This window comes from Pteronotus mesoamericanus, unplaced genomic scaffold, assembly GCF_021234165.1.
Source record: "Pteronotus mesoamericanus isolate MK-2021 breed Mesoamerican mustached bat unplaced genomic scaffold, CSHL_Meso_final contig_591, whole genome shotgun sequence".
In the NCBI taxonomy this organism is placed as follows: Eukaryota; Metazoa; Chordata; class Mammalia; order Chiroptera; family Mormoopidae; genus Pteronotus; species Pteronotus mesoamericanus.
In genome coordinates this window covers 809133-821125 of record NW_026555208.1, presented here as the reverse complement: position 1 = coordinate 821125, position 11993 = coordinate 809133, and the positions used below count along the sequence as shown (strand labels likewise).

The 11993-nt window shown below is 39.4% G+C and overlaps 2 protein-coding genes across 2 annotated transcripts; one reads left to right on the top strand and one right to left on the bottom strand.

Moving 5' to 3' along the window:
* Nucleotides 1–704: 704 nt before the first annotated feature.
* On the top strand, nt 705–1658 carry LOC129076497 (olfactory receptor 51I2-like). Its single transcript, XM_054580655.1, has one exon. It carries the CDS (start codon nt 714–716, stop codon nt 1656–1658), a length of 945 nt encoding a protein of 314 aa, XP_054436630.1. The 5' UTR covers nt 705–713.
* A 9010-nt stretch (nt 1659–10668) lies between these two features.
* On the bottom strand, nt 10669–11607 carry LOC129076496 (olfactory receptor 51I2). Its single transcript, XM_054580654.1, has one exon. It carries the CDS (start codon nt 11605–11607, stop codon nt 10669–10671), a length of 939 nt encoding a protein of 312 aa, XP_054436629.1.
* Nucleotides 11608–11993: the final 386 nt, after the last annotated feature.

The window sequence follows — 11993 nt, the reverse complement described above, 5'->3', positions numbered from 1 at the left end:
TGATTCCAAAATGCAGCACAGTTTAAGAATCTGTAATCTAAACAGAGAAAATACATGTAAACATGTCAGGGAGAAAAGACAGGAGCACTAAGTAGTGAAGAAGCATGGGATTCTGGACCTTTGGTGAATAAGTGAGGAGCTCTAGCAAAAAAAAAAAAAAGAGGATGAGGAGTTGGAGTGATGCTTGAATGCAGGCAAGAAAAAAGACATGGCTCAGAACACAGACAATAAAAGTCATCACTTGCACAATGGGGAATGCATTAGTAAGTGGAGAGTGTTAAGGGAAGACTTGATGGAGGACATACTGTATCTTGCTTCTTAAAGAAGGTGGTGGATAGCACTTAGTAGAGAAAAGGGGAAAAACCATTTTCCACCATTGGAGAAAGATTTGAATCTTTCTGTAAAAAAGGCAGAGACAGAAAAAACAGGAGGCAATGTCCAAGAAAAAAAAAAAAGAGTCAAAGGATTTTTACATGGAAGGAGTTGGAGCCCATGACCCATTTGTGGATATAGTCAGGCTGCAGAAGGCCTGAGATAGAGTCAGTGATTCCTGACCTGCTCCTTCCTTACCCTTTGTGATATTTGGTATCAAATATAAATGTTATTGCCCCTTCTATCTTGAGGGCAGTCACCACTCTTTGTCTTTATATTTTCCACTATCTGACCTCACTTCACTCTGGTTGTATTTCCCTAAAAGCCATTCAGGGACCTTCATGAAAAGTTTTGGGACTAACGTTTCAAGCACTACTGGCTTCACACTAACAGCCTTCCCAGAGATGGAGGGCCTGGAGCACTGGTTAAATGCCCTCCTTTTGCTGCTTTATGCTATCTCCATCCTGGGCAACATTCTAATTCTCTTCATCATAAAGGAGGAGCAGAGCTTGCACCAGCCAATGTACTACTTCCTGTCTCTTTTGTCTGTCAATGACTTGGGTGTGTCCTTTTCTACACTGCCCTCTGTACTGGCTGCCTTGTGCTTTCATGCTCCAGAGATTGCCTTTGGTGCCTGCCTGACTCAGATGTTCTTCATCCACTTTTTCTCCTGGACAGAATCTGGGATCCTGCTGGCTATGAGTTTTGACCGCTATGTGGCCATCTGTAACCCCTTGCGTTATTCTACTGTGCTCACTGATATCCATGTGGCTTACATGGGCATATCCATCATAATGCGTAGCTTCTTCATGGTGTTCCCACTGCCTTTACTTTTGAAGAGGCTGCCCTTTTGTAAGACCAATGTGCTGACCCATTCCTACTGCTTGCACCCAGACCTCATCCGCTTGCCCTGTGGAGATACCACCATCAACAGCATGTATGGTCTGTTCATTGTCATCTCTGCCTTTGGTGTAGACTCAATGCTCATTCTCCTCTCCTATATTCTCATACTGCGTTCTGTGTTGGCCATTGCCTCCAAGGAGGAAAGGCTTAAGACCCTCAACACATGCGTGTCACACATCTGTGCTGTGCTAATCTTTTATGTGCCCATGGTTAGTGTGTCCATGGTTCATCGATTTGGAAAACATTCCCCTGAGTATGTACACAAGCTCATGTCCTTGGTTTATCTCTTTGTGCCTCCAATGCTCAACCCAATTATTTATTCCATTAAGACAAAGGAGATTCGTAAAAGGCTACGCAAGATGTTATTGGGATCTGAGCTGTGACCAGGGAGAAGCTTCTGGAAAGTCAGGTACCCTATGAGTTTTTTGTTATTGCTGATTTTTGTGTGCATTAGCTTAGTCCTTTGAAAGATTTCAATGTCCTTCTATACATGGACCTACAGTTTGGTACCTGCCATTAGTTGTATGGTATAGTTTGACTATAATCCATAACTCAAAATATCAGGCTGTCTTACAGTGTAATTAAATGTGTCAACAGTTTGCTAAAAATAACTTTTCTCAGACTTAACAAAGAAGTGGGTCTTTAATTACACCCTTTTATTAGTCCAAATATAGTAGTAATATCTATACTTTCAAATAAATTCCAAAAACTACTACATACATATCAACTATAGTGTGCTTAGGTATTATGTTACTTGAGATCATAGGTATCACCCAATATTTTTTAAAGTAATAATAGTTCTGAGTATCTTTAAATTTTAAAAATGAAAAATATACAATAGCTCTGACTAGCTTTATACTTTGAAATAAATAAGAGCATTCCTGACTCCTATAAAAAGAAACATATGCTTACCATATTGACTATGAACTCTAAACCATGTAATACTGAAATTTATAAATTTAAAATCATCAAAAAGTTTTGTGAGAAAATCATATGTTGCCATCCCTCAGGCATAACTAAGGAAAGGATTAACTTTCTTCTAGGGATCTACAGACACTCTAAATGGAAGGCTAATAGATACTATTATTGATGGTGTTGCATGTCTGCTCTAGATGCATTGGGTGTTTGCCCCATGATTTGCTGAAATATGGACTTACATGGCCTATAGTGAGCACCCAAACCCAATGTCTTCATCATGTACAGGTGGGTGAAGGATATTAGAAAATTCACGAATCATAATCCTTACAGAATAATAGCAGTGAAGAAAGAGGATTCCTTTGCAGATTGATACAAAGCACACACAACACAGACCATGCAGGCTTGTAGGCACTTGGCAGAGGTAAGCACAAAGTGTGGGGACTTCATGGGGCAGTGCAGGCCATGGTGTAATTCAGCTTTATTAGATGATTGGGGAAGGTAGACACTGGGGCAAAAAGTCATCATTTTTTAAAATAAGCATTCCTTCCCATGCTTTTTTCCTCACAGGATCATAAAATAACTTTTCTAGAATAAAACCATAGGGACTGAATGACATGATGATGCTCTAATCACAGCAGAAATATAGATATGAATCTCCTCTAAATGCCTCCTGAGCACCAAGTTAACCAATGCTTCCCCACCAACACACACACAAAAAAAGAATAGAATCCTACAGATAACATCTTCAACAATATATTAGATGACAGGGAAACCTCAAGTATTGTAGCACAAGGTAGGCATATCCAAGATTAGAAACTATATGGTGGGAAGCAATGTAGTGAAGGTAATAACAAAAAATTAAACTAAAATAACAACAACAACAAAAACAAATCATGACAATCACCTCCAATAGGAGAGGACTATACTCTGAACAAAAACCTAGGCAGGTGGCTTTGAGATTGACTGGTAAAACTGGGAAAAATCTTGACCAGTTCCCAAGTCCTCTTTGCACTTGAGCAAAGCAAGCAATGTGACTCCTGTCCTGAGTACCTGAGATTCTCAGAAATGTTCAACACAGAAAATTTCTGAAAGAACATAACCTCAGCCTGAAGGAAACCATATGAAATACAAAGATCACTCAAATAAGAGAGAAAGAAGGTTCTGCTGACAGTTGAAAAGGCCATAAGGGAAGCAGATGCAAGAAAATGCTGCTGCAGGCACAGACACTTCTCAAGCTGCTTGTATTGTTTGGGAGAAAGGCGTGCAAAGCTCTAGGGCTGGAACAGAAGGAGGGAGCCAAACATCTTCTAGAAACAGACTTAGCTCTGAGACACAGAAGCAGCATCAAAGAGAGGGGCTACTTTGAGTATTCTCACAACAACAGGGGGAGCCCGAAAACCATGAACCTGGAAAAGCTACCTTGTCATCCCTCCCAATTCAGAGACTCCTTTTCCCAGTCACGGTGGAAAACCTTCCTTTCTGTATATATGGGGATGAAAATTGGATATACTCATACACTAACTCTGTACACAGTTATGAGCAAACATAAAAGAAAAAAAATCAAGGACAAAGATTCATCCACAGCCCTTAGAATCATGTTTAAAATGGGGATCTTCATTTTTTTTTTTTACAAAAAATAATCTTTTTATATCTTCATGCTTCAGTATCTATACCTGAATATCAGAAACCACAAGGCTGGCTTCAGTAATTTTAGGCTTATTTTTTTAAATACATCTCTTAATCTCAATTACAAGATTGTGAAGTCACAGAACATGGCACAAAGGAGGAAAGAGTTTATACCACTGTGGCATGGAAAGTAATTCTATCAGCGTTTTGTGCAGCGATCCCTTGTTAGTTCACTTAGCAACTTAGCAAACATACATGGGATGACTTGCATGGGTCTGGCTCTGTGCTGAGCCCTGGGAATGTGGAGATGGACGGAGCCTGATTCCTGATAACAAAGGGCATGTGACATTGGGAGATGTTTCCCTGTGTATCTCATCAGTTGAATACAAATGTTCTGAACTTAGCTTTTAATAATTAAGAAATCACTGCACAAAACTGTGATGGAAACTTTTTTCAGTGTTGCAGAAGGACTCACCCTCCAGTTGGTAGTTGGATAAGGACTACTGGGGTGCACATGCGTGTCTGCCCATACAGGGAGTACATGTAACCTGCTTATATTAAACATACACTGTAGAGAAACCAGTTGAAGAGACAGAAAATTAAGAGCTCTTACTTTCTTAATACTATATATATATACACATATATACACATATATGTATATACATAAATTGCTGTCTAATAAATATTGTCCAATACCTAATTAACCGATGTAGTAAAACAGTTTTTTTTCCTCTCTGAGATAAATTATGTGCAAATTGGTCAAAGAGTATTCTAGTGGTGTACTGACATCTAAGTAAATAATAAATTATAAACTTGTGCATAATATTTTTATGTGAACTGAAAGCACAAGGGATTCTTTAAGAAATTACATTTAAAATAAAACAGCATTGGTTTTAAAACAGTGCCCAGTTGTCCAATTTATACCTCAGCTGTATCTTATGTCTTTTTTTTCTTAATAAACCTACACTTGTCTTTCTGCTTTTTTTTCTAAAAATGTTCTTATAAATCTTTGGATTCTAAATGTTGAATGATATTTCCTGTTGAATGAAACTATCAATCTCCATAACTAAGTTGAGTAATTGATGTGGGAAATTATAGGGTAAATGGAGGCAGTCTGGTTTCCTCACCCAGGTGTCTGGGTAACTAGGGGAAGCAGCTTCTCACAACCTTGAAGGGGTCTGATAAAGCGGTGCTCTCGCAGCCTTGAGACTGGGTCTCAAAACCTTAAGTCCGGGTCCAATAAACTGCTCCCATAGCCCTGAGTTGGCTCGCATGTATGGTATGAAGCTCTGTTGCATAAGGTCTGTTGGCACCCTATTGGCTTGGTTTGTTTTAGTACTTAAGAAGGTAGGGGCTTCTCATTGGGGTGAAGATATAGACACACAGTGGGAATGCAAGGGCCCACAATGGGAACGACGCAGAGGGGACTGGTGACATGCAGTGTGACACGCAGCTGGCAGCATGCATGGATCATCCACCCTTGAATAAAGGCATGTCCGACATCCCAATGGCTCCATAAATATTCTTCCTTATGCACGAATCCCATGAACCTGTCCGGCCTGAAATGGTTGCAACACAGTAATATTTCAAATCTAGTGTCCCTAACATAGTTACATAAGGTTTTAAATATGTTTAGCAGGAACTTTTCTGTTTGGAGTTCAGATTTATTTTACTTGCCTCTTCGACACTGAGTCAAGAATTTGTTTATTAAATTGCTGACTGTCATATTTTTTGTATTAATATTACACAAAAGACTTTGTTTTCATAATGTCATGTCAAATATAGAGAATGCCACTTAGCACTCTTTCAGTCCTAAATTGTTTACATTATAAGGAAGAAGTTGACTCCGTCACTGTTGAGGCTAATAATTAAAGTTGGTTCTGACCCATGGTTGTTTATAGTCTGTCTTTTATTGTAGCAGTGCTGATTGCCATGCAGGAAGCTTATTTCCCCCAGCCCATTGACATGGGGTGTTTACCTTAAATATATAGGCTTTACACAGTTCGCATGAACAATGACCACATTCCCACCAGTAACACTTCTCCACATACCTATCACAGTGCACACACTCAAAACACAGCATAGCTTTGTGGGGGATACTAAAAGAAGTATTTACTTATTAAACACATCTCAGGAGACTTTGACATAGCACTTCCATCTCTTTTCAGGAAGGTTTTGCCACAAAACCCAGTGACTAAATTCCATAATCACTGAGCTCTCAGGCCTAATGCTGTGCTGGCCGTAGTTTTGGTTTCAATAAGTATTGTTGAATAAATAGGTAAATGAGCTGTTACGTTTCTTAAAAGCAAACAAAATAACAAAAGCTTCTGAGGAAAATAGTTTTCCACCAGAATTATAGCATCTCCCCCCGAAAATTCTCCACATATTTTAGATCTGGGGTTGAGTAAAGGCCAGTATCTGCAATACATATCTCTGGCAGGAGGAATAAAGGCTGAAAAACAGTTTGGGGAGAAATTTTCTAAGCAAACAGGACTGGCAGTAAATGATATAAGATCAAGATTGTCCAATAACTAATTCTGCTTTTTGGATTTCTATTAGTTAAGATCTCTTTGTCATCTAAACTTTTAATAAAGCCTGTCACACACCAGTGTTTTAGGTAAGTGAAACATGACTCCAGAAATTTACAGAAAGTTCTGGCAGGAGATTATACTTTCTGTTTGAAGAGTATTGGAGGTATACACAAATTTCAGTGAAATATGAAATGTTTAGCTGGTATCAGCTGACCCCTGAGTTACACATGTACAAAACAAACTAATAAAATAATTGCTTTATGGATAATTTATCTCCTGTATTTATTTTATGTATTTGATAAATACATTTTCTATGGACAAGAGAAGAAAAGAAGAATAAAAAACAATTTATAAATATGAACACAACCCACACCCACCTACTTCTAGTTTGACACATCCATCATAACCTTAACTCAAAAGATAGTTGAAGGTGGGGGACTGAGTAAGGCAGGTGAGAGTAATGGGGGGAAAATTGTAATTGAACAACTGTTGGGAATCACACCTGCCTGGGTTTCACAGACTGTATCTTCACCGACAGGCGAGACAGCCCCAAGGCTGGAGCTGAGCAAGGAGGCCTTGGGAAAAATAGGCCACTGAGGAGACAAAACCTGTCCCTCTGGCAGGGGCACAGCTCCTGCCTCCCTCACATCACCTTGCTTGGCCTTGGAGGATGGCTAGTTAGTCAATGATGGGTAAGACGCTTTGATGGCAGGGGCAACCTATGATAGGCACAGTCTCATACGAACCATCAGGGAAGGATTTGGGGGACATGGAGAAGGGGAAAAAGACCCTCATCCCTCTGCTTTGGTGTGGCCAGAATCCTCATTTTATCTGAAAGAAGTCTCCTTATCTCTTGAAGGGTCTGCCCCACCCAACTGGCTCAGGCTTAAATCAATATTGGAGACAGCCCTAGACTGGATCAGGCAGTTCCCGGGGGCGGGGGGGGGTAGGAGAATCAGACCTAGAAGTAAGTTCCTTGAAACATGCTTTGTTCTTCCCTCAAAAGCTATGATAACCAGCTCAAGCTGGGGAGGAGATTTACATTATTCACAGACCCTGGCCTGAGGCAGATCTCTTGTGTTCCTTCAATTGTTATCTATGATCTCTATTTGTTTACAGTAAACATAGCCTTTTGACATTGATTGATGAGTTTTGCATCCAAACTCCTGCTCTTATGGTTCTCAATAAAAGCCACTTCAAGAGAAGGGCTAAGGGCCTTCTCCACTAGAGAGAAGTGCCACCGCTTCCCCTGGTAGACCAAGAGAAAAGTGTCTGGGTGACTTATTTTATTTCGCCATTCATTATGACCCGGAGTACTCTGCGGGACAGAGTCCGCCACCCTCATCAAACAACAATGAAAAAAAAATCAATTTTAAAAAAAGGAAATATACACTCTGTGCCCAGCTCCTATTTATTCTTTTAAAAACAGTTTCTGGGTGAAGCACACTTCTTGTCCAAGTGAATTGTAACTACAGCAGCATAGTAGCCTTGCCCCGTCAGAGCCAATCAAGTCTGGAGATGGCTCCGTGAGGTAAGGCTGGACCTCTCTGTGGTACTTGGACAGTAAGACTGGTGATCTGCCATGCCCAGGGGATGGTTTGTTACCCGCTTCTGTTGCACTCTTGTTTCTGAAAGGTTTTCCCACTTCCTGAGTTCACACAGAATTAATTTCATAGAAATCCACATAATATGGATTTGTGTTTTTTTTAAATTCGTTATCATATTCTGTTTATATTAATTTTTCTATGAGCCTTAACTATAAGGCACAGAGATCAAGAATTTTTTCTTACGATAACTCTTGTTCTATTTTCTTCTCTCTCTCTCTCTCTCTTTCTTCATCGACCCACCCAGCCTGGGCCCAGAGCATGAGGTAAGCTCCCATGACAAGGCAAGATAAAATAATGACCTTTTATATTTAGAATTTTTTTCCTATTAACTTCAAAATAGTCCCCTTACTAGCTTAGCCTGGACCATGTTCAGTATGTCATTTTCTTAGGTTAGAGATAGGCCTACAGGGTTCAAAATAAAAGATGTATATACCTGGCTGGTGTGGCTCAGTGGATTGAAAACCAGCCTGCAGAATGAAAGGTTGCCAGTTCAATTCCAGTCAGGGCACATGCCTGGATTGTGGGCCAGGTTACCCAGTAGGGGATAGATGAGAGACAACCACTCATTGATATTTCTCTTCCTCTCTCCCTCCCTCCCTCTCTAAAAATAAATAAATAAAAATCTTAAAAAAAAAAGTATAAAATTTTATTTTCTCCTTTTTACTAGGCCAAAGTCTAGTATTTTACTATCAAAATGGGAAAAAATATTGAGTTAAAAAAACCCTGTTAAATAAAAAGAGTTAATAGAGAGTGCCTAGTTAAGGCCAAAAAACAGGACTTTATGTGAGGCCTTAAAACATAAACTGCAAGAGTGGTCCTAAATTTTTCTTATGACACCTGTCTCAAAAGAGGGGACAAAACTTAAAAATGCTTTTCACTTATCCTCTGTAAACAAGCAGCATTTCTAATTTATGATAGAGTAAAAAGAAAGGAAATAAAGTGGAGAATAGCCAGAGGATCTTCCGAGAGGCTCATATTCCCCTGTCCTTTGTCTTTTCTCCTGTTATGCCATTGGGTTTCAAAGTTAGGTCTGTGGTCAAAAGGATGTCTTCCTCTCTCTCTGTGGGGTGGGAATCAGTAAGTGTTTCCCTCATTTTCATATAGTAGCTTCCCCAGTCTTTGCCTTTGCATGTATATATTCATTGAAAACTAAACTCTCAAGGCATTATAAATTATAATTATTATTATCATCATCATTATTATTTGATGTTGCAATAGTTTCTTGCATGAATTAGAAAGGTCATTATTTAAATTAACTAACACCATATTCTGACTCTCTAATTGAGATCTCTAATACCTCAATTATTTTTCATATAAAATTATGCTGAGATATATTATTCAATCATGTCCCCAGAATGATTTGTGTAGTGGACAATGACACATATATTGTGAATCTCATATTGAACTTATGAATGTGTTTTTGGAAACACTGGATCCCAAATATTTACATTATCTCCATTCAGAAATTGTTTCTTCCCTCTGGCACCTGGTACTTGTCCTTGATATTTTCTCAGTAGAGCATTGTACAGAGATAAAAACTCTAGATCACTGCATGCTCTATTGGTATGAAGTCTCTGGCCTAGTTTCACTGGTGAGTTAGGTTAGACTATGTAGGGCATTTCCTTTATTTTAGTCTAGAAGTAACTCCAAATTTAGTCTGAGACCACTAAAATTAGTCCAAGAGATTTCTTATTGAATTCTACTTCTCTGATATCAAGGAAAGAATATACAAGTAAAATAAATTTAAGAGAAGTTCTGGAAGAATTATTTTCTAATGTCCAAATCATCAATGCTCTATCTGCCTATTCCAGGCTTTTCTGTAACTGGAATTCTAGTTGGACATACTTTCTAATGTCTCTTACCATGTCGTGTGGAAGCAAATTGAAATCCCAAAAAGGGAAAATAAAGAAGTCATGTATCTAGTAAAATGTCAAAAAATTTTATGGTTCAGCTATTGAACATTGCTTTTCTTGGGAGAGAACTAAGTGGTGGGCAGATAAAAGAAACAGAAAGGAATCTTGATTTTTTTTTTAATAGCTGTCAACAATATTTCCTGGGCCATATTTATTCATATATCTTATAGCAAGTTCTGACAGTGCATCCAATTTCGCATTGTGAAATCAAAGAACTCATGGATTTTGGGGAGTGAAAGTGGTGTGAAAGCAGGGAGGGCAATGGTAATGTTAATAGTAAAGCTGTTAGACAGAGAGGCAGTTACAAATTATGGAGCCAGACTAGTACTGAATCTAATCTAAATGACATATTATCTGTGTTACCCTGAACAATTTGCCTAATTCTCTGTATCTCATAGGATTGTTATGAAGAATAAGTGAATTAATGCGCATGAATAATTTAGAACAAAACAGAACAGAACCTGGCACTTTAAAGACTCAAGGTATTAGTTATCATTACATTAGTGATATTATTGATTATAGAAAATGATTCCTAGCTTGGGCTAAATTTCTTCTGTAAAGTTTTGTCTAATCACTCAATTACCTCTAATATTTATCTTTCTAATAATGCCATTGATGTTTGCTGAAGGTACTACTATTTGTTTCGTGTTACAAGCTTTGTCACTCTGTTTCCCCCAGTACACATGTCTATCTTATTCTTGATGATGAAGGGATGATGAGGACAATAATCATGATAATACCAATGGATGACAGCCTATCACTACAATAAACATCAGATTTAAAAGCCAAAAGCAAAGGTCACATTTTGATGTGGCGAAACATGTGGACAATGGCTCTGCGGATCTCCTTTGTCTTGGCGCTATAAATGAGAGGGTTGAGCACAGGAGGTACAAAAAGGTAGACATTGGACATGAGGACATGTATGTAGCGTGGGACATGCTTCCCAAAGCGATGCACTATAGAGACCCCAATCATTGGCACATAAAATGCAAGTACAGCCAGGATATGTGACACACATGTGTTGAGAGCTTTGAGGCGTTCCTTGTGGGAAGCAATGGCCATGACAGAGTGCAGAATGAGCACATAGGAGAGGAAGATGAAAAACAGATCCATGCCAAAGGTGGACACAAGAACAAAGAGTCCATAGATGCTGTTGATAGTGATATCAGCACAGGCCAGCTTCATCATGTCTGGGTGCAGGCAGTAGGAGTGGGAAAGGACATTAGATCTGCAGATAGGCAGCCTCATGATAAGGAAAGGAAGAGGAAAGAGGGTGATGAAGCTCCGAGCAGTCACAGCTATACCAATTCCAGCAATGACTCCATCAGTGAGCACAGTGGCATAGTGCAAAGGATTGCAAATGGCCACATAGCGGTCAAAGCTCATGGCCAGGAGAATACCTGATTCCATCATGGAGAAGGAATGAATGAGAAACATCTGGATTAGGCAGGCATCAAAAGCAATGTTGCGGGCATTGAGGCAGAAGGTTCTGAACACGGTAGGCAGTGTGGCTATGGACATGGCCACATCACTGAAGGACAGCAAGGACAAGAGGTAGTACATGGGCTTGTGGAGGCTGGGCTCCATTCGCACAGCCTGCAGGATCACTGAGTTGCCCCCGAAGGCCACAGCATACATCACACAGAGGGGCCCTGCTAGCCAGGAGTGAGCGCTCACCAGACCAGGGATACCAGTCAGGAGGAAGGAAGCAGGGTGAGTGACATTGAACAATCCCATGGCGGGAGGAAGCCAGGACACTTTTCTCTCACTTCTGACCTGGAGGTTTCTGAGAGTTGCACTTACTGGAGGAGAAGAAACCAAGGAGTGAGAGACACAGCAGGTGATACCTACACAATTGGAAATAGACGCGTTCATGAAATCACTGCTTTGGGGAAAATGTGGAAAAATATCCTTTCTTTATAATGTATGATCATCTGTCCACATAAGCTGGGTTACTATTTCCCTCTGTTTAATGGAAGAAGAAAGACATTGACAAATACTTCAAAAATATCAATTAGTTACAAGGAAAAACTATATATTTCACAATTTTAATGTATTTTAGATGATTAATTGAATGGAAATGTGTTAGCTACAATTTATAGAGAGGTGTAATAAAAGGATAC